General features: G+C 46.5%; 1 protein-coding gene across 4 annotated transcripts; it reads right to left on the bottom strand.

Annotated features, from left to right (window-relative positions):
- Positions 1-621: 621 nt before the first annotated feature.
- On the bottom strand, positions 622-19,047 carry PRXL2A (peroxiredoxin like 2A). Of its 4 annotated transcripts, none has more exons than XM_090278309.1 (6): positions 18,989-19,047; positions 9,498-9,677; positions 8,073-8,164; positions 4,791-4,931; positions 3,975-4,139; positions 622-1,222 (listed from the first exon to the last, which is right to left on the bottom strand). In XM_090278309.1, the coding sequence occupies exons 2-6, from the start codon at positions 9,673-9,675 to the stop codon at positions 1,109-1,111; spliced, it is 690 nt and encodes a 229-aa protein (XP_090134435.1). In that variant the 5' UTR covers positions 9,676-9,677; positions 18,989-19,047; the 3' UTR covers positions 622-1,108. The 4 variants fall into 4 exon arrangements, with proteins under 4 accessions (XP_090134435.1, XP_090134438.1, XP_090134436.1 ...); XM_090278312.1 differs by having other exon boundaries at positions 9,498-9,660; XM_090278310.1 differs by lacking the exon at positions 18,989-19,047 and adding an exon at positions 13,775-13,852.
- Positions 19,048-23,489: the final 4,442 nt, after the last annotated feature.

Here is a 23,489-nt window from a genome sequence, read left to right as displayed (position 1 = left end):
TTACCAGTGAGAGAGCTGAGGGCCTGAGCTTTGCTTGAAGTCACACAGTTAAACTAGAACTTAAACCCATCCCATGACTCAATCTGGTTTTCCATAATGCCATACTAATCAAGAGTAAAACATCTGGTAAAGGAAATCATAATCAGGTTTCTCTTTATGCATCCATTGCTGCAACTCTTCTTTAGTTGCAAGAGAGCCATTTCAGCATCAGGTGTCTTCCAGGCACTAAAGAATTCTCATCTGAATTACCCTATCAGTAGCGGGAGTCTCAGGGATCACAGTCACTGTGCTGACCCAGGTCAAGTACTGAACAGCATTCCCTCAGTCGGCAGAAGCCCAGCCCTTTACAAACAAGCCTGTGCACAGTGAAGTCAGACCTAGTCACTGTCCTAGTCCTGAACCAGCCACCTTACCCCATACACACGGAGAATGCTGATTTTTCACATTCAGGGTCTTTGGCACAGATGATTTAAATTCAGCTATCATTATGGTAGATATTTTTGTTAGCTTTATCAGAAAAACTTGTATTACAGGCAATTTCTGATGCATAATTTTATTAGAGCCAGAGATTTCTTCTAGAAACACAAACCTCTGAGGTTAGAATGAAAGACAAAAAGCAGATTTAATTTTATAATCTACCTTTATCAAGCCATCCAGAGCACATCAATTCCTTTATGTATGTATTACTTTAACATTATATTGTAAGTCATTAATAGAAAATACACAAGCCAAAAACCTTATATCCTTAATCTCCTAGTCAATTATCAACTTCTCTTAAATTTTTAAAGAGAGGAAAATAAAACTCATTTCAAATAACAGCACCTCAAACACCATATATGTTTGTAATAAGGTACGCCTGTCAGTTTTAAGTCTCATATTTTCCAGGTTTATTTATAATATCCCTCACTCGTTTCTTAGATCTTTATCAGTCTTATTTGGGGGCTACTTTATCTTATCGAGCCTAAACAGAGTACGGTATTAAAATACATTAATGATCTATACTGAGAACATGGCATGAGTGGGTTTCTAACCCTTTAGAGACATGAGTGCAAACATCTTATGAACACAGGTGAGTGCCTCTAGTCATCCCTGAGCTGGGCAGTTTCATTCATTTTTTCTGTGAGGCTGAAGTCTGTGGTTTGATCTTCTTAGCAGCTTCCAGAACAGAAAAGGGGTTTACTTTATCTCCAAATTCTTTTTCTCGGTGCTCAAGAAGAATGCCCTAAAAGGAAAGGGGAGGGAACATCAGTCCTCATTCTGAGTCATTCATTCTGGAGACAGACACTGAGCGGCAGCTATCTGTTAAGCCCTGTGCCCGGGCAGCAGGGAGCAGAGACCAGGATCAGGCCTGGCCCTTCTCTGAGGAGATTAGTCTTTGGGGGAAGGAAGTCGGGGAACAGCTATATCACAATCTTTGGACTATACAAGTAGCGCTTTGGGAGCAGGAAGTCAGAAGTGATCAAATATCATCAGGAGATCAAGGAAGGCTTCAGAGATGATAAAGCAGGAGAGGTAACCAGGATGTCTACTGGTAGAGGTGAGGTAAAAACATTTCGGGTGAAGAGAACCAAATAAGCCTGAAGGTGTGGAAGTGGAGCTCAGAGGTCAGCCCCTGGCAGGTGTTGAATGACCATCTGAAAAGGGAAACCCTCTCTTCACTTAAGTTGTTCTAAGAAACTGGGGCCCCTCACCTCTGATACTGTAATGAAAAATGCCCTAAGACACAAGATACCCCAAAGTACCCTGAAGTAGTAAGAAAGATAAAATAATGTGTTTGTGATCTGAATGGAAGAATCCTTGTTAAAGAGTTCTTTGGTCCATACCATCTAGGAACTAATCTTAAATTTAAAAAAATAAACTGCTGTCATTGTGCCATTTTTTATAAATATGTTAAAACAAAATGTCCCACCACACAGTGGTGACTATAGGGAAGCTAATCGGGAAACTGTATTTACTTGCCCAATAAAGCAGTATGCGGACATTAAAAATACTGAGGATGAATATAAATGACATGGGAATATGTTCATGACATACGGTTAAATGAAAAAAAAATCTACCTTAGTAAGATACCATTTTTGAAAACAAACAAAAGGCCTCTCAGCTTAGTTCTGTTCTAACGGGTTGTCTGTGGTGGCTAAGCTTATAGAATAGCTCTCCCTATCTTCTATGGCTTCATTTTCAATTTTTTTATGTGGAAAACATGTTACTTCATTAAAGTAATTATGCTTAAAGATTATTATTACACAAAGGAAATCTCCACTGAGTGGCACTGTGGGACTGCAAAAACTGCTCTGAAGAAACAGAGGCCAGTCCCAAAGCTCTGCCAGCCAGTCAGCCTTCCAGGAGGAAGGAAGAAGGCAGGAGCTCCAGGGAGCACCAACAAAGCCAAACACCACACCTAGCAACACCAGGTCATGCCAGCCAGGGTTGGGGAGTCCATGAGCACCAGATGAGTCATTGCCAGGCAGGAATAGGCTGGCAGGTGAGCCAAGCCCTGCCCTGGAGGCTGAGGGAAGGCAGAGATAGGGAGGGGGAAGGAATCCCAGAGTGCCAGAGTGGGGAGAGGCTGAGCAATCCTCTGAGGAAGTGGCTTGCCCACACGCAAGGGCACCTGGAAGGGGTCTCTGGGAACCACTCCTAGAGAGGCTATGGGTGAGGGAAGGGCAGGGTTTCTGGAGCAGGACACATCGGAATTCCTGAGTTTCATTTCCACTGTACCACTTACTAGTCTTGTGTTTTTGCCTATTTTTCATATCTCTAGGCCCATTTCCTTACATGTAGATGGGAATAAAAATACCTAATATCCCAGACTGGTTGTGAAGAAGACATGAGATCATTTATACAAGCACCTGGGAGAAGGCAGGCACCCACTGGCAGGCATTATCACTACATTTTGATATTTAGCAGAAAGTCAGCAAATAGGTTTATGTTAAATCAGACACCAATTCATGCTAGATTCTAACACAGACCAGTAAGAGCAGTTACCAAGCTTTAAAGGAAGAGGTGAGAAATAAAGATTAAAATGGAAGGGTTTCTATCCCCATTAGCTTTTATTCCTCCCAAATCAGGAAAAGTGCTATGAAATTATCAACGGTAGCAGTGAGATCGACCAATGCAGTCAACCCGGTCTTTTTACAGATGAGGCCAAGTGTCCATGTCATGCTAAGGATGTCAGAGACCAGCCTAGAAGTCAAAAGCCCAGTCTCTAGGTCCTCCTGCCAGGTCCTCAAGCCTGCATCACTTAACCTCATCCCTGCTCTGCATCCTCATGGCCCCTTCTGGCACTGCCCTCCATGGCAAGGGAATCACCACGGCTGGTGGCTGCCCATGGTCTGACATGGAGCACCCACCCACCTGCCCCCTGGCCCACAGAGTCCTGATTTCCTCACACCTTCCCCCAGGGCCCAATTATCCTGGATGCTCATAGCCAGGGCCCAAGGCAGCCTGTGTGGTGAGAAGTCTGTCACCCCTCCAGGAGCAGCTCTGACACAAGGCTCCGCTGTGAAAAGATCCATCTCTCCCCACATCTCCATGCTACTTCTCCTAGTTAGGCCTGTTTTGAATCATTCTTTCCCCTTCACTTTTCTCTACTGTCCATCTTGATGTCCTGGGAACACTACAAAGAAGTACATTCTTGACAGAAAAAAAAAAAAATGATGCTTTTGTTCAAACACAGAAAATAGAACCCAATGTCAGAACACGCGGGCCCAGGCCCAGCAGGGCTGCTGGTGAGCTGTACCCCTGGGAGCAGCTCTCACCTCGCCAGCAAAGCTGTGCCTGCATCATGATGCTGCCGTGGATAGGGTGGAGGTGTGTAATAAATGCCACTTTCTCTCCCTTTCCCTTCCTCATGTTCTCTGGCTTTTTGGAAGGAAGACTGGGAGACTCTAAGTAGGGAAAGTCACTCCCCATCAGGGTCTCATGCTCACAGACACCAACACCCACAGACCTACATGTGAACATTAGAAATTTACCTGCTTTCCTGATCCCACCACAAAAACTCCCCCGAGGATGAAGCCTTCACCCTCCAGGTTTCCAGAGAAGCCTCCGTTCCGGGCCCGGAAGAAGTTGTTCCAGACACCTAGCCGGACAAATCCCATGAACATCATCTTCCGCCTTTCAGGGCCGTAGAACATTTTCTGTGGCAGGGAGAAGGACAGACCCCATGAGTAGCCTGCATACCTGCCTTCCCCAGGGAGGAAAGGTTCCCATCAGGGCACTGGTTTTCAGACAAAGATTCAAAGCCCACTGGTTCGTGTCCTTCCCTCTATACACACACAGCCCCCATCCAGGAGCACTCTCACGGCCAGACCAAACAGATGCCGATCTCAAGGCAGGCCTGACGTGGGCAGCTTTCAGCTCTGACTCTAACCTATGGCCTGAGACGTACAGGGTTCTCATGCCTGACAGGGTGATTACAGTCCTACATTCTGCAGAGGTGAGAGTAAAGGGGAAAGAAATACGACTGCAATGAATGAAGGGACAGGGGTTTGTGCCGTATCCTCACCCTCATGGTAGGGAAAACCCAATGTAGTTCCAACTACTTCCTAGGGTCCCATTCCCAAGTGACAATTCAGGAAGGGCTCAATTAATACCTGAAAGACCACCTTTTCAGTGTCCAATCAGGCTCAGCTCAGAGGGCCGCGAAGGCCCCTGCAAGTTCAGGGCAGCTGAAAGGAAACCCAGCCCAGCCTCTCGCTCCAGGCCAGACATACCCTAGGGTACCACACTCTCTACACCTGAGCACAATCCCCACCAGTCTGTGTCTGACAGGCTCACAGCACATGTACCTTTTCATCCAGGAAGATTTCTCCTTTGAAATAAGGCTGGAAGTCCTTCACTTCAGTCTTGATCTGCTCCTTCACCACTGCATAGAGTGGGACGCCCAGCTCATCCAACTTGGGCTTCAGGGAGGACAGGTCTGCAGCCTCCTGCAGAAACAGGGAAGGTCAGGGGCCCATACTTCTGTGGCTCTGCGGCCAACCAACACCCTCTGCCCCACAGGCCCAGCACATGGCTGGCACTGAATGTAGAACAAAGACAACAAAATGCCAGAAACAATGAATGCCTATGTAGCCCAGCATAACTGTCCCAGCTGGGCACTAGGCAAGTATAGGATGTCAGGTCTCGTCCTCAGCACAGGCTCCTTGGGTGCTCCATGGTGGGAAGGAGAGGTTAGGCTCCTATTATGGGTGTCCTAACCACTACTCAGGGAGCATCCAGTAACTAACAGATTACACCCAAGGATGGTGTTCTACTCCTAGCTGCGATGCTTCTCTCCTGACTCATCCTTTAGCCCCTTCCCTGCACTAGACCAAAAAAAGCCCTAGGGCCTATTGGACAAACTCCATGCAGGCCACAGGGACAGCTGCCTCCACACCTTTGCTCAGCTGCCTTCCCTCACTTCAATAGCCTTCTTTCTCCAGCTCAAACCCTGCCCTCCAGAAATGGATCTCTGTTCTGAAATGTTCTCCTTGGCTAGCCCTGCCCTGATTCTCCGTGCATATCCAATCTTTCCCGCGTGGTGACTTTTTCTGTACCCAGTCTGTGTGTTACAATTGTTGAACATTGTCTCTTAAGTTCCCAAGTGTGTCTCCTAGTTAGAAACTATGTCTCCCATTTCCTGTATCCCTCAGTGCAAGCACACGACTGAATATACAGAAGGCACTGGACACCAGGGGGTAAGATTCAAAGGTGAAGGTAGACAATGAGGGAGAAGTACAGACATCCTGGACACTCATGAACTGCACGCTGGATGACTAAATGAAACTGCCTGTGCATGGTAAGTCTTCGAAGTTAAGAACAAATTCCTTTTTTACATTTGGTGTCAGAATAAAGAAATAGCAAGAAATTCTTTCAAATGTAGCCCACTTGCCTCCAATACAAATGCACTGTTGTATAATGGCAGCTACATTAGTTTTTACTTATTTTCTAGAACAAAACAAAAAGAAATTGTTAACAAAGCAGGATTCATCACAATGCTTTCATCAAGAGCTTTAGTGAGTGGGAAGTTTGGCCTTAGAGCAGAGAGGATTATAGGCCTGATATGGTCAAAGACCACCTGTGTGTGAAATGAAGGGTTACTCTCTTTTTCTGGGCTCTTTACTCTAAATGTGTCACTGTAAAAGCCATAAAGTGGACAGTCACACACGTCCTCCACAGGACACTCAAAATAGCTCATACTGCCATCTGACCATTGTCTTAGAAACATAAGTTTCCACAAAATGTTCTGCCAAGACAGAGACCAGAGCACAAGAAATAGGTTGTACTTAGAGCAGTTACTCTTGGAACCTTTTGGGTTTAACTGGTCTTGAGAAATCATCTCATAATAGTCCTCCATGTTGGTATTCAGAGGTACCACAGACTTGGAACCAAAAGCTCTGACATTAAATTATGGCAGGCAGAATAGCACTCTCTGAGAAGGTCCACATCCTGACCCCAGAAACCTGTGAATATGTGTCGTTACAAGGCAAGGGGGAATTAAGGCAGCAGATGAAATTTAGGCTGCCAGTCAGCTGATCTTACAGCAGTTTATCCTGTATCATCCAGGTGGTTCCCATGTGGAATCACAAGGATCCTTAAAAGTGGAAGAGGAAAGTGGAAAGTCAGTGTCATGGTCATGTGATGTGAGAAAGACTTCACCAGCCATTGCTACCTTTACACACAGAGGAGGGGGCCACAAGCCAAGGCCTGCACACACCGCCATCAGCTGGAAGAAGGAAATAAATCGTTTGTCTCCTACACCCTCCAGGAGAAATGCAGACCTGCTGAAACCTTGATTTTAGCTCAATGAGACCCATTTCTGAATTCTGACCTCTGGAACTATAAGATAATAAATTTGTATTGTTTAAAGCCACAAGCTTGTGATAACTTATGCATGACAGCAACAACAGGAAAGTAATGGACCTCTCCACTGCAGCAAGACTTTGCCATAACCTCTGTACCTCAGTTTCCTCCTCTATAAAAAGAGAATAACAACAAGCTGTATTTTCCAGGGATATGGTGAGGAATGAACGGAGTAAAATGCATGATAGTGCCCTGAATGCAAGGTACAGCAGGGTATCATGTCATAGAAGTAGCTTCCTGGCCAGCCCTACCACACAAGCAGGGAAGAGATCATCTGTAAGGCTGAAAGGAAATTCTTCGGAGTCAGGGAGGACAATAAGAGGAATGAGGATGACAATTTGCATGGGGCCAAGGCTACTACTTGAGAAGCAAAGTTGTCTCAAGAGCAGGAAGACTGTCATTCCAGTTGTCCCCAGGCACAGCAGTGATCTCAGAACCTGGGTCTTCTGCCCCTGACTGACTTTTGTGTAGTCAAACCACTCTGGCACTCAGTTTACCTATCTGTGTAAAATGACAAAGCTGGACCCTGCCTTCCCCTTAACACTTCCTCACTTACTGAACAGATAACGATGGCCTCCCTCTGAGGGGCCAACCTGGAGAACGCCCAGTCAGTGAGCCCCAACTTTCACCAAACTCTCACGCCAACTGCACCCACACTATCAGCATGACTAAAATCCCCCCAAGCTACAGATTCAATACCAAGAGCACAGTGAGGCAATGGAGCTACCCCACGCAAATGTATGGCTCTCTGCTGTCCACCAGCGATTCCAGAGGCTTCTCCAAGAAGAGGGAGACAAGCAGGTCTGTTCTAAAAGTGTGACCTTGAGGTCCCTCATGTGCCACAGCCGTACCATAGGGGAGGGCTGACCATGTCTGTACCGGGAACAACCCAGACACCTCTTTTCAATGAGCAAATCCCCGTGCTGAGCATCAGGAACACAGAATTGACTCAGTAGGAAGACAGCCCAGGACACAAAGAGTAGAAGAGTGAAAGGGTTTGGGAGTAACAAAGGAAAGTCAAGTATGTTGCTAACCCCAGGATATGGTGAGTTGTTAAATGAACAGAAACAGAGCAAGTCAAAGAAATACCTAGAGCAAATAACAGAAAATGAACCGCCGTTGCTCAAAAGCTAAAGTGGGCTACAGGTCCTTGATCCAGGCTGGAAATGCATTGGCCTCCACTTGCTAGGATCCTTTTCTCTGACCAGATCTTCAAATGTACTCACCTCTCGACAGAGAAAACAGCCTGGCCTCCGCACAGCCATAATCACAGCTCCATTCTTTTCCCAGAGCTCCTTTGCTTTGAAAGTCCTTGGTTCTGGGGAGAAGAAAAGGGAATTCAGTAGCATCTGTGCCCAGCCCTGTCCTGCCCTGCCCTGACCACTCAGCAGTTCATAAATGGTACCAGGCCTACCCGAGGGCCTGGACAGGCATTTCACATGTGGAAAAAGCAAACAGGAAACACAGACAGGAAATAGCCATCCTCTGAGGAAAATCAATATAGTGTAAGGATCCTATTGTATACCCAATAGGCCTCTCCTCCATAAAAATTTATTTGCAAACTTGAACATCCCAAACTAAAACATTTCTGGAAAAATGCAGCTAAGAAAACCCCAACTCTTAAAAAAAGTATTCAAAGGGATTAAGTCAACAGAAAACAAAACAAAACAAAAACCTTACCCTAAGTATGCTAACCAAAGCATTATCCACAGGGGAGGGGAGAAGATGCCTAATGAGGAAATGTTTGGGTAGTCTAGCACTGCAGTCAAGCCCAGCCCCAGCCTGGTCCTGGGTTGGAGTGACTCTGCACCCAGCTGTGTGACCTGGGCATGCTGTGTCTACCCCCTGAACCTCAGCTTCTTCATTTGTAAATGCAGATGTCTAGCACTGGGCTACGGGGAGCGTTAGCAGATGAACACGTAAGTGCTCACCACAGTGTCTGATAACACAGTTAGTGAGGGGTAAGTATAAACCATTATTAACATTTTTCAGAGGAATCCATGTCCCTGTGGGATATTATATTAAAAATCAGAGTTGGGGGGGGGGGCGAGAATCCCTGGTTTAAACAAAGCACAACAGTTCTCTTTGCAGGGCTTCTTAGTCCCTTAGGAAGGTGACCTACATCATAAGTCAGTTACAGTCCCTGCCCTCTGTCGACAAACTTCTTCATTTATTGAACAACCCAGACACTTCCTTTCAATGAGCAAATTCCTGTGCGCAGTCTCAGGAACATGGAATTGGATACACAGTGTTTCTCAAACTTATTTGACTCGGAAGCTCCTATTTTTTGAAGATCTAGAAGCCCAAATTCCTCAGAACACACCCTGGAATGATTGGTTAGTAAATGGTGGTACAATATTACTAAATATCATGGAGCAATTATCATTCTAGTTAGAGAAACAGAAAGTGAAAAATGATTTTAGTAAGAAAAAGCTAAACTGTAAAATATCATGTACACCCAGATGACAAATACATAATAATATGCAAAAAATGTAATGGATTTATCAGTAATTTAAAAAGTATTATTAAATTTTCCTAATTTTATGTTACCTTTTCAATTAAAAAAGAAGTTATTTTACAAAGAAAAAAATAAGTAAGCCTGTATCCCAGTGCCCTGGAAAAGTACTGAGACCAGAGGGGTCACTGCTTACCCTTCTCCAGTGTTTTCAGGTCTATTTCCTCCAGATACTCCAGGGTTGCTTGCTGCGGCTTGGACAGAAATATGTCCGTGTTGGCCAGGAACAATGCCAGGGCAGCAGCCCCCAGAGCCCCTGCACCAATCGACCACATCCCCATGGTGAAGAAACTTGGATCCTGGAGGAAAGACATTTCTGGAGATTGAGAGGAAGGAAGACGACGTTACTGTTCTCACAGACAGCTGGAATTTGATATCCCTAAGTGCAAGGCTCCATCCAGTTGGGCAGCTACCAAGAGGCCAGAGGCAAGGGGAGGGAGGGCAAGGGAGATGGGGCTGGACAAGAGCTGATGAGCACCTGCCACTACAAGAGCTGGATACAGCAGACACAAGGGGGCTTCTGCCTTCAGGAGCTCACCAGAGCCAAGAGCAATGACACAGAAATGACAGCCGTCTCCGGTGCTTCCCTTGCTGTTCCCTCTCCCCATGCCCAAGGTGGTAGCCTCCCAGCTCTGTGGTGCTTATCTAGGTAGGGGTGAGGATGACCAAAGGAAAACAGCACTTAAGAAGAATTTGGCATCTCTGATATTAGGGGAGAAAAGAAAGGGAGAGGTCATTGTGTGTGTTGGGGGAAGGGTGCTATGGTGTCTCTGGAGGACTCAAGCTGGGAGAGGAGTTTCTTATAACTTCACTACTCAAAATGTGGTCTCATGGACTGGCAGCATTGGCATCATGTAGAAATGCAGAATTTCAAACCTTATTAGAAATGCAGAATTTCCAGCCTTACCTCAGAACTAAGGAATCATAAACTGCATTTTAATCAGAACCAGCGAGCGATTCATATGCTATTAACATCTAAGAAGCATTGTCCTGGAGCACAGAATTCAGGATTTTGTGCTTGGTTGGCCCCGAGGGCAGGCCTTGGAAAGCTGGGCCCTCCTCAAGGCCCTGACTTCTGTTCCCTCAGCTCACTGTGGGAGGGCAGTGATGGCAACAGAGCCAAAGATGGGAACACATCCCCACACCTCTGCCTGGAATGTCCTACCCCATTCAACTCAGGCACCTCTTCAAGAAGTCTTTCTGGCTGCTCTGCCTACCCCTACTCCCAGCCCAAGAGGTGTTTATTTATTCACCCCTACCTTGCTTGGTACTGTGCCCATACTGCACTCATGACCTGTCTAATGTGCTTGACACAAGATTTGGACCTATCTGCCAGTTTTCTCTTCTTTGACTCTGTTCCTCAGTTTATCCCTGAACCTCCTGTGCCTAACACAGTACCTGCTTGGTATACAGCAGGCTCTCCATAAGTGTGTGCTGAAATTAATTCAATAGAACTGAATGATAAAATGATGACTGATAGGAGACCAAAGTCCTTGGGCCAAGCAGGAAAGAACCTTCCATGGGCCGGCTTCCAATTCCTTTATGTGGCAAAGTTACACATTATTGGATTATAGTTCACAAAACAATTAGGAGGAAAACCACAGCTCTCACCTACTTGCTATAAACAAGAGATCCCCCAGTGTCTGGGACAATTGCTGTACCTTTACGCACTTCCAAAACATCCCTGGATTTCTGACGTGTGTGTATGATTCAGGAGCACCTGGTGTGGTCTCTGATCACAGACCTGATAACATTTCTACATCAGTACTCAAAGGCCAGCTTACATCTATCCTACAAAAGGAATTGGTTCAACTCCTGGAACACATCAGGGCACTTCAGGAAGTCCAGCAACCCTTACAGCAGCTCTACATTCTTCTGACACACCAGAGCTATTCGAGGCAAACAGGCTCCAGCCACACTCATTTAGCCTATTTGCTCAAGAGTACAAGGGAATTAGACTCAACTAGACACAATATTTATTTCCAAATATTTATTCAACACGTATCTGTCTAATAAATGGCAATTTAGTCAGATATAAAACTAAATGATACACAATCCTCAAAGTAATACAGGCCTAGTACATCGTCGGCAGCCGTCCGTCTCGAGAGACGATGGTGTAGCTTCTTAAGAGTCTATCTGCACCGCCGAGAATGGCTGTGCAGTCCGACTCGGGAGTGACACGGTATCTGTCTCCTCCCGTGTTGAATCGACATCTTGCGATGACGCTGGAGTGTCCTCTCCAGTGAAGCTGAAGCTACAGAGCCTGGGCAGGGTGATATGGAGGGTCTGCTGTTGCCCATGCAGCAGACCCCTCCTCTCTTCGCAGCTGAAGGGTCCAAGGGAAAGACGGAGTCAATACAGCTTGGTTTCAGGTGCGCCGCAGGAGTTCCCGGTGTTGACTACAACGTCAAACCGCCTTAGGGACTCTGGCTCCGGATTTTCTGTCGGGGTTTACTCCCTTAGCCTTTCCCCTGAAGAGGTATGCCGCAAGGCAGCAGAGGTTTTTTGGAGTCAGAGTTTTCCTTCTCTGATGTGCCCTGACTGGAAGATCGAACCAGCGACACTTAGCTCGCAGGCCGACGCTCAATCCACTGAGCCAAACCAGCCAGGGCAAGGCCTAGTACAAGGATAACAGAAATTCAAGAGGAAAGGTAAGGCAGCTTGGAAAAGTATGAACATGGGGCTATGGCAGTGTAGGGCTTATAGTTAGTTACATCTGCTCTGAGCAGCCATAGAAGCACCCAGAAGGAAGTTTCTTTAGAGCTGACATAGGACCCTGAGCGAAGGATGGAAGAGCTCTGTCAGGCCTGGGCTGAATAAACCTGAGAAGCAGCAGGCTGGCTGGGGGTGGATGTCAGTGCTGAAAGCACTCTGAGAATGCAAACTTCCATGTCTGAAAGGCCCCCAACTCTCTACCTCAAGTTCAAGAGCTGTAGTATAAGATGTGGGCTCCAAAATCACCAGGAGCAATGTTTGGTACCCCACCTCTGGCTGTGACCCAGGAAGTGTGAGCAGGGCATGGCGTGGACTTCATTCTCAGGCCTTGCAGCACTAATATGAGAGAGCCCTGTTAGCACTAGAGGGACAGTAGGGCCTTTCCATGAACATATGCTATCAGGGGGCCTCTAGCAGCAGCTCTTCTGCCAGTGGAAAGCAGTGAAAATTGACTTCAGAAACACTTAGAAATTATTTAAGTCCAGCCCTGCAGCCAAGGCCCCATGAGCTACAAAGCAATTTCCACCTGGCAGGTCTTAAAGCATGTACCACTGCAACTTGCTGCACAGCAAGAGCTGACTATGAACTCTGAATTACAGCTATTCCCACCTACAAAAAAGAGGATGGGTAGAGAGAGCCTTCATATCTAAATAGAAAGATGCATATTCACCTGGGTCTCTTAGGCTACTAACTAGAGAGATAGGGAGGCCAGTAAACCAGCATTAACTTAGTGTCACTCAACGTGCATGGCCTAACTTCATTTACTGAACAGTCTTATGATGCAGAGATTATTGTTTTACAGTTGACAGCTCTGAAGTTCAGAGAAGTTCAATAGCTTCTCCAGTGTCACAGAGCCAGCAGGCAGCAGTACTGCAACCTGGACCCACATCACTAGGACCCCAAAGCTTGTGGTCTTCCTACTGTCATACCTTGCCTCCCCCCATATTTATTTGTGGGTTTCTGGAGGTCAGGGGGTAGCATCCCCTTCATCTTAAAGTGAATTTTAAAAGGTCAACTTATTTTTTCAGTCATAAAATACAGTTAAACCATGTTTACTCTAAAGGAAATTTACCATATGATAGATGTCCCTTCTCTTTCCTCCCTTTCCAGCTCCTTCCCTTAAGGAAAGGGTCAGTTTCTCTGAAAGATAATAGCAAGGTTGTTTACAGAAGAGTTGGCCCCCACCTGACACAGCTACAGTATTCAGTTCTCCACTGTGGGACTTATCTGATCTGTCTTCTCCGACACAAGAAGGTGACGCACGATAAGACCCCAAACCAACAACAGCTGTGGCAGCTCAGACTGGCAGCGCTGGTATGGGAAGAGCATCGTGCTGCAGGGAGGAGACCCCACTAGGCTCCCTAGACCAAGCTGGGTTGCTTCCACCACCACAGCCCTCTCCCCACCCCCTGCCAGCCTCATTTTCCTCAACACTAAAATGAGAGGGTTGGCCAAGGCGAATGCTAAGGCTCCTAACACACCCCAGTGACAATCCTGTGACTCCGTCAAAAACAGCTCACTTTGGAGTCTGCACATTCTTAGTTCTTTATCATAACTCTACCCTCTCCTCCCCTCTCCGTTTGAATTCACAGGGTGTTTCTTCCCTGCAGCCCAGAGCTTCATCAGTATCTTCCCCAACCCCCTACAGTCCCTTATCCCCAACCTTGAGCAGTTCAAACCTGGGAACAAAGCACTCACCATTCACAGCGTCCACACTGCTGCTTCTGCTGACAGAGGTTTACCCAGTGAGCAGGCAGGAGTCAGACAGCAGGGGAGGGCTGGGGGCGGAGCTCTGAAGTCCTGCCTATGGCCCAAAGCTCACTCACTCCGTGGGCAGGACCAGGTCACCCAGCTACCCTAGGGCTCCTGCAGCTGCCAATATTCAATTTCCAGAAAAATGTCAAAATGGAAAGCTGCCAAGGTCCCCTAGCCCTTCAAACAGTTGAGCAAAGTTTGAGTCATCTGCAGTCATGCAGATTATAACATTTATCAAGTGCCAACAGACTCCTTCTCTGCTATCCAGTGTGGTCTAATGAAGTGAAGCCTTCAGCCTGTGTGTCACACTAACTAAAATCAAAGGGAGATTTCTCTTTCTCCGTGGCTGCTTGAACAGCCTGCACTCTTGCTCATTCTTCACCCACAGCCAGGAAGTCGGCTGGCGTTGCTGAGGCCCCTCACCTGCTGTCTCTTCTTTACCTTATTTGCCTTCCCTTCTTTTTCTGCCACTTAAGTGGCTCTTCTCAACCCACACTCCCTTCCTGGGCAACCTTACCAACTTCTTCCAGCACTTCACCCACCACCTTGGAATTGACTCCAGGTTCTAGTGCTGTTCCTGACTCAGTTTCCACTTGGGTGTTCTGTAGGTTATCTCTGCTGCACTATGTCCATAAGTGACCTTCACTAAAGTCAGTTTCTCTTCCGGAGTACCTCAGCTCAGTAAATGACACAGCATCTAGCCAACTGCTCAAGTCAGAAATGGAGAGTCACATTTAACTCTCTTTTTTCCCTTGTAGCCCACATCCAATCAGTCAGGAAAATGTGTTTGCCCCTCATCCTCTTCTTAACCTCACTGCTGCTGCCCATGCCCATGCTTCTACTGCTTTGTACCTGGCCCATTTCAGTAACACACAACTGAGCTTGGTTTGGCTCTAGTCAGGTCCTCTACAGCTAGTTCTCTGCAGTAGCCAGAGCGATTGTAACACACGGACCTGATCACTTCTTTTCCTTGCTTTTGGATTCTCACAATGAACTCCTCAGTGTGCTGATGGGGTCCTTCACAGCTTAACTTCAGCCCACCATTCCGCTTCATCCCCGCCACTTCTGAGGCCTCACCAGACCATTCAATGTGCAAAAACTAGAACAGGTTTTGTAAGACTTCACACTGTTGCTCCTGTTGCTTTCTTTAAGCAGAACACACTCCCCATCCATGCCAACTAGGTAAAGGCCCAGAACAAGTCACACTTTCTCTCCAAAGCCTTTCCAGAAAGCCCCAACAACTTACTGCTCCCCCACCTCTGATAAATAGCATGCATGCATATGCAAACACACACATACCTTTGCACATTGCATAAGCAAATGGACTTTGTATATTTGAGTTCTTTATGTGTCTGTCTACACTATATGGTATAGCAATATGAGGGCAGGGGACACTGTCTTATTCATTTCTGCATCTCCAGCACTGAACACAAATCCTGATTAATTAGCAGGAATTAAATGTCTAGTGACATGATTTGAATTTTAAACTCCAGTGAGGCACAGTTGGAACTAATTTGTAGCAACCCAATTTCAGTTCAGTATGAAAGGTAATTGTGGGCAGTGCTGCCATGACCTTAAAGAAAATACTCAGGCCTGGGGTGTAAGTAATCTTAGGTTGGGTCCTAGCTCTACTGCTCACTGGCAGGGCAATCCAACATGAGCTATGAAGGCACTCTGGGCCTGGGTCTCTCATTTGTACACACCACAAATCCTATGAGGTTATCTCAGTTTTGACATCCAAAGACACTAAAGTACCACATGATTGCAACTCCATGGATCTGATGTCCAGAAAGCTACGGGAAACCTGCTACTACTACTCTCCTGCTGGGTGTGCATTCTCACTGCCTGCTTCCCCAGGCCTAACTCCTGCCTGTTCAAGGAACCATCTCTGCACAGGAACTGATAAAGTCTTAATAAAACAAAGTACTATCACTGGGTGGGTTAATTCACGCCTGAAACAAGTAGAGACAGCATCATACTCTAAACACTGAGGGTACACCTGCCCAATTCAGCCCCACCCAGGGAATCCTCCCTCCTCCGAATGAGCTGGTTTGAGGCAGAGCCAGGGCAGAAGAAAGGGGTGCTGAGGGAAACAAAGGTAACTAAGGGTGCACATGGGCCTCCTCACCTCAGGCCCTCAGTGAATAAGCCTAGAAAGGATGTCTCATCTCCCTTCTTTGCTCTCCTCTGTCCCCTCTCCTCCCATCAGAGATCTAGTTCAGCCCCTTCTTCAAATGAGTAAATAAGGAAACTAAGGCACAGAGAAAGGGCTAGCTAGTCCAAGGTCACACAGAGCAGGGCTGGTCAGTGTCTGTGCTAGAACTCTGAGCTTCTAGTCTATGACTCTTTATCCTGCATTGGACACTCCTGCAGAGGCTAGAATGGTGTGGATGGAGGGTCAGGGTTCTGGAAGGTGAGCCTGTGGGTTCTGAAGTCCCACTGGCCTGAAGAAAGCTGAAAGCAAAACTGTTCCTGAACAAGGCCTGGGAATCTGGTGGCTAGAGAGAGCACCAGCCTTTCCCAAGCCCAGTTCTTTGCATAATCCAAAGCCAAGTGTTTTCATAAGGGTCACATTGTTCATTCTCAGCTGAGAAGCCATTATGTATCTCTCTGACCCACAGTAACAAGGTCCTGTCAATTCTGAATGATAATAACCCAGGCTTGAAAATGCCAGTTAAACAGCCCGGTGACACAGGGCCCCAAGAGCACTGGGGAATTTGCTCCTACTCACCCTTGTCATTAAGTATCATAGAAGTAGCCATCTGAAACGAGCTGCCCAGCTCTGGCCTAGCCTGCCTCTCAGAGGCCAGATTCAGAACTTTTGAACAGATGCCAAAATCTGAACAAGAAGATGTAATAAGCTATTGGGAAACTCTGAGACACTGTCCTGGGTGAGGAATGTGGGGGCTAGAAGTCCTTTCCTCCGATCAGTGATACTGAAGCTACAGAGCATCCTACCCCCATTTGCCCCTCATTTGCACAGCCTCCTGACTAGGAATGCAGATGGAGACAAAGGTGATACCACAAAAGACACTGGGCTTCAGGACAAAAACCCTGGGTTCCCACTCTTTGACCTGAGAGGTCACCTCATCCCTCTGAACCTCTGTGTCTCCTTAAAAACAAGTGCATTTTGAAGGGTTGTCAAGAAGAATATGAAAAGAAATGTGAACATGTTAAAGCACTTTAGAATCATAAGGGCACATTATCTTTCTCTTCTTTGTGGGGCTCATATTCATTCATTCTCCCGACAGGACATTTGAAGAACACAAAACATTGAACTCTAGCTGTGTCACTCCAGCTGGGTCACTGCAGACCTGGCTCCTGGGTGGAAGTTCTAGGTCTGGAGGGAACTCTGGCTTGTCTCAGGCCCTGTGACCTAAGTGCCCACTCCATCCACAATGCACACTCCCTGCTGCCCTCTGCAGCCCGCCAACACTGCCTTCTGCACTAGCAGCACCAGAGGAGGCAAAGGGCACTGCTCAGCTGTAATCTCCCTGTGCCAGAGGCCACTGGGCTCAGAGGTGAGCCTGGTTCCCTCACAGTACCCCCGAGAGCTCTTGCCACACAAGCCTCAGCAGAAAGAGATATGGAGTATCTCTGCTCAACATTTCACAGAGGCAAGTAACCTGGCAAGAGTGCTGCTTTACTTTGGGACATGGACAGAGCATGAGGTTACAGACCCTAGAATTCCAGTCCTCACCAGACTTTCCTAGCACCATTTCAATGATACAAGCTGATAAGACAATCCTGAGAAACGTCTTCTTTCCCCCCTCAGGGACAATGCACAAAATATCAACTAAATGACATGCCTTACAAAGGAAGGCAATAGGGGAAGGGCCAGGCCAATAACTAAAACCTAATTCAAATTCCTACAAGCTGTAAGAACGTGGACAAGGCATCAGTAAAACAGGATTAAGTCCTGAAATAACCAACAAAGTTGTAAGAATCAAAGGGTTAAATGTACAGTAACCTTACAAAGAGTGACATAAATGTGAGGCATAATTCTTACTACTTTCTAGTCAATAATTGCCCCCAAAATTTTTGTACACGAAATGAAGGGTTTCTGATGACCCACTAAGTTTCAAGGGGTCGGGGTTCACATTTTGAATCCCAACTCTCAGTCTCCAAGGCTGAGCCAGAGCAGGAGTATCCAAGACTATACAAGCTGGCTCCCAGATAATGCTTTTCAAAATAAATCCTAAGTAATTATTCACTTTTTAATTCATCTGCCAAGATCAAATGAAAATGCATTAAGATTAAAAACAAACAAACAGTAACTAAAGTGAGATCTAGGTGATCTGGCTGTGGAAAGAGCATGGTGTGGTAAGGAAAAGAGGCTCAGAGTCAGCTAGGCCTGACCCAGTCTGGCTTTAGGACCCGCGGGGTGTGCACCCCCAGTCCCCATCAGGCTGTGCCTTAACATCTTTTCCATCTCCTTCACCTCCCCATTCCTGCAAGAACCTTGAGTGCTGGTGCCTTGATCTTTTCATTCCCAGATTTCAACCCAACGTTTTAAAAAGTATACTTGGGCTCTTACCAATTGTGTCAGGAGTTTATAACCTCTGGGGAAGGGAGGCAAACAAGTGCCTATGAGATTCTGAAAAAACTAGATACTGTGGTCCCGGAAAACACATGATGCTATGCAAGTACAGGGCCCACGTCGCCAGGTCCCTCAAGTAACAACCACGCACCTCCAAACCGGTCCGCCCGCCAACCCCCAGCAGCCCCGCAGGCCCATCCCAGGCTCGGCCCCTGCGGGACCGACCCGCCAAGACAAAACCCTTTTCTCAGATCATTGTCTCGGAAATTCAGGCAGGTCAGTGCCATCAGTCTCGATCAAAAGCCTGGGTGCCGGGTAGACGGGGGTTCCCCGCGAGTCACTGGCGCCGGTCCCAGCCCCCGGTCTCTGACCCCAAACGCGGGGTTTTTCCACTGACCACAGCGCGCCAGGGCGGGGGGACCGGCGCCGCGCGGCCAAGAGGTGGAGTCGTCCTCTGAACGAGGCTGAGGCCACCTCGGTTCCCGGCAGGTGGGGCCGCGCACGGCGGGTTCGAAGGGAGCTTCTCCGCTCCTGACCCGCCGGACAGGCGTACGTAATAAACCCCGCAGCTAATCAATTCGCGAACCGCTGACCGGGCTCTGCCTCAGTTTCCTCACCTGCGCGGAGGCGGAGCCCACCTTCGCGGAGGTCACGTGCCTCGCAGAGCCCTGCGTGCAACACGTCCCGCTGAAGGTTCCCGCCCGCCCGCTTTCTCTCCTGCCCAACGCGGGCTGAAGGACCAAACTCCCTGCAGCCCCATGGGTGCAGGGGTGGACCTAGCGCCTGCGCAGGTTGGCGCTTGCGCATTGCGCCGCATCGCGCCCACGTGACCTGTCCCCCCAATTCCCCCCCCCCACCGCACCCCGTGGGAGGAGCTCTGGCTCCCTACCCAACGCACTTCTTAAGGGTTGCTGCTGGCTTCGCTGAGGGTGTACTGGCTCTCGGCGGCCGGTTCGGTTGCGATCCATCGTTCTCACAGCTCTAGCTTAGTTCAGTACTTTGGGGGTGGTGACCCTTGACTTCTGATTCTTTAGTTAGAGGCCCTTTTCGGAGCAAAAGGACTGCCCTAATTGGATCTGGACACACCTGTCCTGTAGCTGAAGATGGTCACCTTTCAGTCCTAATAGCAGTTGTTTTGATGGCTTTTGGGGGACGGGGGAATCGGTAGGGGGAACCCGTAGGACCAACGCATTCCGATGAGTGTCCTTTCAGTCTTTAGGAGCAGCTTCAGAATTGCCAGCTTCTAACCCCATACCACATTCTCTTTCATCCCAAATGTTGGTCAATGGGAAGACGGTGGTGAGAGGTGGCTGGAGCGCTGACTCCTGGGATGTTGCCCGACTCCTCTCAGATTTGACTTATGTGGTCTAGTTTGGCGCCCAGTCATTCATCTATTCATTCGCTCATTTATTCCTCATATATTGTGTCCACACTGGTTTATAAAAATAGGTGATGAAGAAGCCCGTTTCAGAAATAGGAAGAACTGATTCATAATACAACACTTAAAATATCACTGGGACGACAGTTGGATCAGTCATAGGGCGGTGTGCAACGAAGTAGCAGAGCAGGGCTGACACCTCCACTGGTCAGAGGTGGTCATCGGTCTGCAATGCCCTTCTCCCACTTTACCTGGGAACCGCCTACAGGTGGACAAGTCCAAAGACTTCCCTGATTTACCTCCCTGGCCTCCCAGTCGGACTCTAGGTTCCTTGTAAACTTACGAACCTATAGAGTCTATTCAAGAGGTCTCTCATTAACTAGACTTTGAGATCCTTTGCTTCACCTTTGAGACCCCAGAGCCTGGCCCAGGGCCAGCACTGATGCACTTTGGAAATGTGGTAAACAGATGTTGTTTCTAGGTTAGGGGTGAGAGGGATAAGCTTGCGTGATCATGCAGGCTTCTTACAGAACCAGGTATTTGATCTGAAGGCCCAGAGGTGTTTTGTATATTGCTGATTTGATACAATACGGGTGTAGTCATAAGAAGGCAATTTACCCTTTAAAGTTAGGACAGAGGTCCCCATCCTTTTTGGCACCAGGGATGGTTGGAGTGGGTGTGGGGGGCAGAACAGAAGGCAAAGCTCAAGCAGTAATGCCTGTGGGTTGCCCACACCCACCGCTCACCTCCCGTTGTGTGGCCAGGTTCCTAACAAGCCACTGAAGGTATGTCCCAGGCCTGGGGGAGGTGGGGGTTGGGGACCCCTGACTTAGAGGACCTTTCTCACTCCTGCATCATTCCTCTTTACCCTTTGAAAAGGAAAGGAAGAAGGCTCATACTCTCTATCATGAAATAGGATGTTTAATGAACAGTGAGAAAGGTTGCAGAGAAGAATGACCACTTAGAACAAAACAGGAAGTTATTTCCTTTGGGTATGGATCCCCAGAGACCAATGTCAATGACAGAACCATTCAGGGGTCAAGGGTGGCAGAATCCTGGGGTAGGAGGATTCCTGAGATTTCAGCTGTGCTATAATTACAAAATGCAAAAAGCCATGATTATATTTTCACCTTTGTAACATTCCAAAGCTCTGGACTTCAATTAACACACTCCCAATTTGTCCCAGAAGGAACAGGCTAAATTCATTAAAAAGCAGTCATCAGACCAGTAGACTAAGTTATGGACAAGTAGGCACATGAAAACTTACTTATAAAGCTCAAGGATTAAAAAAAATAATAATAATAATCTGCCAAGTTTTAAAGGTAGAAGTAATTCTGGTGTTGTAAAGACCATAGAATAACCTAGATTTTGAATTTAAGGGGCTAGAAATTAAGGTTGTTGGTGACAACTTAGTTAACTTAGATATGTTATCCTCTTGATAGGGACTGGGAAACTTTTCTGTCCTTCACAAACCTCGTAGGGCAGGCAGAAAACATTGCTAGCAAGAGAAAGATATGGGTAAGGACTTGGGATTCTTTCATCACAGCCACATCTAGATTCAGCAAGCTTCATCTACTCACTGAGCAGTGATCTGTGCCAGTGGCATAACATGATTTTTTAAAGCTGATGGTCCTGCTTTGTGTCTGGGCTCAGCAGGAACAGTTCAGGAAGCAGCTGGCATGAAAGTGAGATAGTGCTTGACTTCACTATCTCAGACCTAGATTCCCATTCTGTGCCTGAAAGTCAAATCAAGATCTAAAAATGTGTATGAACCACAAAAATATGAGGGGAGAGACCCAAAAGTACCTGGAATTTATTTATTAAAAATTGTGTATTTATGCTTACATGCTTAAACTTCATTCACCTTCAAAGTACTCTCCATTTCATGTAATACACACGTTGAGATGGTTTTTCCACTGCTCAAAACAGTTTTTGAACTCGTCAATTTTGATGCCTTTTAGTGCCTCTGCAGTTCTGTTTTGTTTCACCTCTTACACATTGGTAAAATGTTTCCTTTTGAGGACCTTTTTTCAACTGGGGAAACAAAAAAAAAGTCACTCGGGGTGAGACTGGATGAATAGGAAGAGTGGGGCATTGGGGTCAAAAACTGCTGAACACTCAGTGTGGTGTGGGCAGGTGCACTTATAAATCACCCATTGTGAAATGTGCAAACATTGAAAGAGTCTTAAAAATAACTCACTGAAGCCAAACGCAACTTCTCACAACAACGCCAGCTAGTGCACTGATACAGATGGGATCCTAGAACACCCACCTAGCAGGAGAAGCCTGTACTATGAGGGGCCCACCCACCTGAAGATAATTCTGAGTTTTGAGGGGATCCTCCCTCATAGATGTGCACAGGTCAGCTCTAAATATCTTCCTACTTGCTGATAACCCTGAATTCCACTCTTTCTTTCTTATTTTTAAAAAATATAAAAAGTACATAAGCATGCTCTGCTTCCTCTGCACCTCACAGCAAACCCTTTAGGTTCTTATCTCAGGAACCTTCAATAAAAAACCATCCATGGTTCACCAGGTGAATCAATGACTGACTGGGAGCTGGGTAATGGGATTGTTCTGGCCCCAGATTGGGAAAATGGGGTTTCCCTGACTGTCCTCACTCATTATCATTTTTAGTGATAATGCTCTGTTCATTAACCTTTACTGAGTCTTCTTTCAGTTAGGAAGCTTTGGTTTGCAAGGAACAAAAATTCCAAATCAGACTGCGTTGAGGTGATCTTGCAGTTCAATAATGTCATCAACATAGATAGCTACTGTGCTCTGCAGTCTTTGTGTTGGCTTCATGTTAAGATGGTTCCTCTTGGTCATAATGTGGCTTCAAGATCCAGCATGAGGATGGGGACAGTTAAACCAATGAGCAAACAAAACCCAGAGCCTCTCTGTTATTGGCCAATCACTGTGGCCAAGGTACTGCTGCATTCTGATTGATCTAAGTAGTCTGGGTTAGTTCCCGTCCCTTACATGATTGTGTATACACATAAAAGAAAAAATAAAAGTGAAATAAACATGTTAAGGTACTTCTAAGACATCTTCACATCCGAAGTCCAACTCTTCTCTATCTTTTTGGACTCAGAGTCACTGATGTCTGGATTTGTCACACAATAATATTATTTGGTTATTAGGAACACTGGAAATGCAGCATTTCTTACACTATTGTCTTCTGCTCAATGTCAGCAGGAAGTTTTGATAAATAGATGTTTGACATCTTAATGATAGTCCTTCAAAACACATGAATTGATGACACCAACCTCTCATTGCTTTGGAATTTCTTTTATCTATTGCAAGTGTTCTAGCAAAATTTTCCATTGCATTACAATACTTTTGTATGCATCTTAGAAGCAAAACATAATAGAATTCATTTGCGTGTAGGGGTGGGGGGGGTGGAGTGGAAGGTGGGGAATAGCTTTCTCTCTCGGTTCTATAAAGCTCTATTGTTGCTTTGTAAGAAAACAGGAAAAAGAAATTATTCTTCTAATGACAAAATTTATTTTACTAATATCAAATTTATGTCCCACTGCTGTTTCCATGAATTTATGTATTCACAATAACTTTTTCATTTCAGTGCCAACACATAATGTAATCTTTGAGAAGATTTTTATACAGCAATTAAACTCAACTCATGGAGTATAAACAATGTGGTCCTTGTAAATGAATGCAATTGAACTAATATAGAATTCAAGTTTTATAAGGAGAGCAGTTGTGAAAGTTTTATATGAGAG

The sequence above is a fragment of the Furipterus horrens genome, unplaced genomic scaffold, assembly GCF_987537825.1.
Source record: "Furipterus horrens unplaced genomic scaffold, mFurHor1.1.pri manual_scaffold_5, whole genome shotgun sequence".
In the NCBI taxonomy this organism is placed as follows: domain Eukaryota; kingdom Metazoa; phylum Chordata; class Mammalia; order Chiroptera; family Furipteridae; genus Furipterus; species Furipterus horrens.
The sequence above is the reverse complement of the archived record's forward strand: the minus strand, read 5'-3'. Positions and strand labels throughout refer to the sequence as shown.